Source organism: Nerophis ophidion, linkage group LG08 (assembly GCF_033978795.1).
Source record: "Nerophis ophidion isolate RoL-2023_Sa linkage group LG08, RoL_Noph_v1.0, whole genome shotgun sequence".
In the NCBI taxonomy this organism is placed as follows: Eukaryota; Metazoa; Chordata; class Actinopteri; order Syngnathiformes; family Syngnathidae; genus Nerophis; species Nerophis ophidion.
The window spans coordinates 7,457,892-7,463,891 of NC_084618.1; the positions used below are offsets into that span (position 1 = coordinate 7,457,892).

The 6,000-nt window shown below is 38.2% G+C and overlaps 1 protein-coding gene across 2 annotated transcripts in view; it reads left to right on the top strand.

Moving 5' to 3' along the window:
- The first annotated feature begins 824 nt into the window (after positions 1 to 824).
- Positions 825 to 6,000, top strand: part of hpdl (4-hydroxyphenylpyruvate dioxygenase-like) — a 19,361-nt gene continuing 14,185 nt past the window's right edge. For both annotated transcript variants that reach the window (XM_061907575.1, XM_061907576.1), the window contains exons 1-3: positions 825 to 1,490; positions 3,803 to 3,969; positions 4,079 to 4,230. In XM_061907575.1, coding sequence (XP_061763559.1) covers positions 826 to 1,490; positions 3,803 to 3,969; positions 4,079 to 4,230 — 984 coding nt within the window. In that variant the 5' untranslated portion in view covers position 825. The remainder of the gene's footprint in view (positions 1,491 to 3,802; positions 3,970 to 4,078; positions 4,231 to 6,000) is intronic.

Sequence of the window (6,000 nt, forward strand, 5' to 3'; positions counted from 1 at the left end):
CTAGGGCCAATTTAGTGTTGCCAATCAACCTATCCCCAGGTGCATGTCTTGGGAAGTGGGAGGAAGCCGGAGTACCCGGAGGGAACCCACGCATTCACGGGGAGGACATGCAAACTCCACACAGAAAGATCCCGGGATTGAACCCCAGACTATACTCAGGACCTTCGTATTGTGAGGCAGACGCACTAACCCCTCTTCCACCTTGAAGTCCATATAAATATATATATATAAATATATATATATATATGTATATATATATATTTATATATATACATATATATATGTATATATATATATGTATATGTATATATATACATACATATACATATATATATACATATATACATATATATGTATATATACATACATATATATACATACATATATATACATACACATACATATATACATATATATGTATATATACATACATATATATATATTATACACATATATATGTACAAATATATATAGTATAATATATTAGTATTATATTATATATAAATGTATATATGCAATTATATATATATATATAATTATAAATATATATATAGTTATATATAGTACACATATATATATATATATATATATATATATATATATATATACATATATATATATATATATATATATATATATATATATATATATATATATATATATATACATATATATATATATATATATATGTATATATATATAATTATTATTATTCTGTCAAAATGCAGATAAACAGTTGAGTGCATTACTGATATATCTTATTTAAATGAAGTGATGGGTCATCCCTTATAAGGAGTCATCCTTCTAAGGGATGTCATAACAAACATGGCGGCCTGCCTGAGAAGGCTGCATCACATCTCGCTCCACGTGTCCGACGTGGAGAAAATAGCCGACGACTTTGTGTCCAAATTTAAGTTCCACTTATTCGCCACCAGGCTGACGGACCGAAGCAGGCAGCTGGCGTTCAGGACCGGCTCGGCGGTGTTTGTGGTGAACGAGAGGGGGAGAAATAACCGCGCCGCTCTGTCATTGACTGGAGAAGAGGCGGCGGTGGTGGTGGACACACACTCCCGGAAGCAGACGGGTGGATATCTCTACGACTTCCGCCCGCACTACCCGGTGGACACGGTGTGCAACGTCTGCTTCGAGGTGGACGACGTTCAGGGCTCGTTTGATGCTCTCCGGCGCCTGGGCTGCAGCTTCCTGGTGCCGCCGACTACTGTCCGCGACCGGCGAGGCCAGGTCACGTACGCCGTCCTCAAGTCCATTTTGGGGAATGTTTGCCACACGTTAATCGACAAGACCCGGTACGACGGGAGCTTTTTGCCCGGCTTCGACCTTGTGGACGAAGACCCGGGCGCCGCCGCCGGGGACGTTTGTCCTGTCACGCATGTGGACCACGTCACCATGGTGGCCCCCATCGGGACCAGCCAGCAGGTCCTGAGCTGGTATGAACGCGTTCTGGGCTTTCAGAGGTTTTTCGTTCACAGGTAAGACACACATTTTAACGCCTAATATAATTTATAGGTCCATTGCAGGAGTCAACCTAAAATGTTGAAAGAGCCATATTGGACCAAAAAAAAAAACAAATAATAAAAATCTGTCTGGAGCCACAAAAAATCAAAAGCCTTATAAAAGTGTTTTAATGAAGGCAACACATGATGTAACTGTCTATACAAGCCTACTTTAAACATGTCTCTAAAAGTCTTATATAAGTCTTACAATGAAGGCAACTCGTGATGTAAGTGTCTATACAAGCCTACTATCAAAATGTCTCAAAGTCTTATATAAGTCTTATAATGAAGGCAACTCGTGATGTAAGTGTCTATATTAGCCTACTATCAAAATGACTTTAAAAGTTTTATATAAGTGTTATAATGAAGGCAACTCGTGATTAAGTGTCTATATTAGCCTACTATCAAAATCAATCAATCAATCAATCAATGTTTACTTATATAGCCCTAAATCACTAGTGTCTCAAAGGGCTGCACAAACCACTACGACATCCTCGGTAGGCCCACATAAGGGCAAGGAAAACTCACACCCAGTGGGACGTCGGTGACAATGATGACTATGAGAACCCTAGAGAGGAGGAAAGCAATGGATGTCGAGCGGGTCTAACATGATACTGTGAAAGTTCAATCCACGATGGATCCAACACAGTCGCGAGAGTCCAGTCCAAAGCGGATCCAACACAGCAGCGAGAGTCCCGTTCATAGCGGAGCCAGCAGGAAACCATCCCAAGCGGAGGCGGATCAGCAGCGCAGAGATGTCCCCAGCCGATACACAGGCAAGCAGTACATGGCCACCGGATCGGACCGGACCCCCTCCACAAGGGAGAGTGGGACATAGAAGAAAAAGAAAAGAAACGGCAGATCAACTGGTCTAAAAAGGGAGTCTATTTAAAGGCTAGAGTATACAAATGAGTTTTAAGGTGAGACTTAAATGCTAAATGACTTTAAAAGTCTTATATAAGTGTTATGATGAAGGCAACACATGATGTAAGTGTCTATACAAGCCTACTTTAAAAAATACTTTAAAAGTCTTATATAAGTGTTATAATGAAGGCAACTCGTGATGTGTCTATATTAGCCTACTATCAAAATGACGGTAAAAATCATATATAATTGTTATAATGAAGGCCACACATGATGTAAGTGTCTATACAAGCCTACTATCAAAATGACTTTAAAAGTCTTATATAAGTGTTATTATAATGAAGGCAACTTGTGATGTAAGTCTCTATAATAGCCTACTATCAAAATGACTTTAAAAGTCTTATATAAGTGTTATAATGAAGGCAACACATGTTGTAAGTGTCTATACAAGCCTACTATCAAAAGAACTTTAAAAGTCTAATATAAGCGTTATAATGAAGGCAACTTGTGATGTGTCTATATTAGCTATTTTAGCCAACTATCAATGTTACTTTATACCCCCATTATTTACTTTACTTTTTAAATTGATCTCAACTCTGTACACTGCTGCTGGATCTATCTATCTATCTATCTATCTACTTTAAAAGTCTTGTATAAGTTTTATGATGAAGGCAACACATGGTGAAAGTGTCCATCCATCCATTCATTTCCTACCGCTTGTCCCTTTCAGGGTCACGGGGGGTCGCTGGAGCCTATCTCAGCTGCATTCGGGCGGAATTCTATATTAGCTACAGTATATTAGCCTACTATCATTATGACTTTAAATGTCTTACATTACATACAGTGAGGACATAAGTAAAGGAAATTAAATGAGCTCAAATATATCTACAAACGAGGCATAAAAACATAATAGCCTCTATAGCATGTTAGCACCGATTAGCTTGCAGTCATGGATTGACTAAATATGCCTGATTAGCACTCCCGCAAATCAATAAAATCAACAAAGCTCCCCTTTGTGCATTCACGCACAGCATAAAATGTTTGGTGGACAAAATGACAATGAAGGAGTAGCATAAAACACGCGTTTCTGTGGCAACGCCGGAGAAAAATGTACATGTAAACAAACTACGATGAGTTCAATTAGTAGGACAAAACGGTGCTGGCCAAATACTCTCATCAGTGAAGCATGTATAACATTAACAGTTGGATTTCTAACAATTAGTAAGGTCTGTGTCATGTTTGTCGTCCTATAGAAAATATATTAGAACAAAAAATAAATGTTCTTCATCTTTTTTTAAATTTCAGGGAACCACTAGGGCGGCAGGAATCTTGCCAAGCACAGACTGATGTAGAGAATCTTAGGAATATATAAAGACAATGGTTCCACACCTATCGTTCATGTCTCGCCGTCTGCCTCTTTGCAGCGAGGACGACGTGGATGGGGGTTTGGTCGTCAACCAGAATGGGAAGGGACTCCGACTGGCCGCCATGGAACTCTTGAAATCCAGCGAAACGGGGATCGTCCTTCCTTCTCAGCGCAAACACCAGCCTGACTGCAAGTTTGTTATTGCTGAATCACTCCCTGATCAGGGTAAGCAAATAGTATTTAAAAAGGGTAAATAAATGGTCCAAATAGAGAAGGTAAACGATGTCTGTTTGTTAGTACATCTTAATAAGTCAATATTGTCCGGTTCTTTCAGGGAGGAACCAGGTGGACACGTTCCTGGAGGAGCATGGGGCCGCAGGGATCCAGCACATCGCGCTGTACACAAGCGACATTCTAGCCGCAACCCGCATGATGGCTGACGCCGGCGTGCCTTTTTACCAGAACCCTGCTGCGTACTACTCCCAGGTTTGAACGGTGACACGCATATCTGAGATACTTGCGTTCGTACGAACAATCACTCAACTGCCTCGCACAACTGTAACAGTGAATACCGTATTTACCGGATTACTAGAATTTAGGGAAAGAAATATTTTTCAATATATAAGCCGCACTGGACTATAAGCCACAGATATATACGTTTTGAAATGAGGTATTTACACATAATTTTTTTATAAATGTTTATTTACATACCTTAATTGTTTCCAAACGGGCCCTGCAACACGGCAGTAAAATGGCCGATTAAATAAAACAGAGGTCTTTGTCATGGACCCACTAACGGCGGAAGCTTGCTGCCAATTCAGCGAAATGGACTCAATAGAACCACGGTGACGTCTTGGTGAATTTACTGAAAAATGTTTGGAACTAGATCTATACAAAAAGAATGCTGTTGTAAGTTAATAATACTAACATAGACACTCGTAAACGTGTTCGCATATTAGCAAATGCTCACTGGGGCGGTATAGCTCGGTTGGTAGTGTGGCCGTGCCAGCAACTTGAGGGTTCCAGGTTCGATCCCGCGTTTGCCATCCTAGTTTCTGCCGTTGTGTCCTTGGGCAAGACACTTTACCTACCTGCTCCCAGTGCCACCCACACTGCTTTAAATGTAACTTAGATAATGGGTTTCACAATGTAAAGTGCTTTGAGTCACTAGAGAAAAGCGCTATATAAATATAATTCACTTCACTTCACTCACAGCGCTAGCATCATTGCATTACAACAGCACTTTTTTTTGATCAGCCATATTACTGCTTACTAGAAACGTGCTTTTGTAAGGTTTTCAACACAATTTTTTGTATCAATAAGAAAAAATGCATTTGAAGCAATAACAAATTATTTCAAGCATAACTCCTAAACCAAACATGCAATATGTCTAGTTATGCCTGTATTAATTTATATTTGTGAGTTTTACTAGAAACATGGGCTTTTGTAAGGTTTTCAAACACAAAAATGTTTTACTCAATGTGACAGTAATGTTCTTAGAATCCTAAGACAATGAGTTTGAAGCAATAAATAATAGTTTCGGGCATAACTCCTTAATTAAACATGCAATTTGTCTAATATTGCCTGTATTAATGTAGCTTTGTGAGTTTTACTCGAAACATGTGCTTTTGTAAGGTTTTCAAACACATAAATAGTTTTTTTACTCAATATGACAGTAATGTTCTTAGAATCCTGAGAAAATGCTTTTGAAGCAATAATAGTTTCAAGCATAACTCCTCAACCAAATATGTAATATGTCTAGTAATGCCTGTATTAATGTATTGTTGGGAGTTTTACTAGAAACATGTGCTTTTGTAGGGTTTTCAAACAAAAAAATAGTTGTTTTACTCAGTAATGTTCTTAGAATTCTGAAAAAATGTGTTTGAAGCAATACAAAATAGTTTCAAGCATAACTCTTAAACCAAACATGCAATATGTGTAGTTATGCCTGTATTAATGTATGTTTGTGACTTTTACTAGAAACATGGGCTTTTGTAAGGGTTTCAAACACAAAAATGTTTTACTCAATATGACAGTAATGTTCTTAGAATCCTGAGAAAATGCTTTTGAAGCAATAATAGTTTCAAGCATAACTCCTCAACCAAATATGTAATATGTCTAGTAATGGCTGTATTAACGTATCTGTGTGAGTTTTACCAGAAATGTGCTTTTGTAAGGTTTTCAAACACATAAATTGTCTTTTTACTCAATATGACAGTAATGTTCTTAGAATCCTGAGAAAATGCGTTTGAAGCA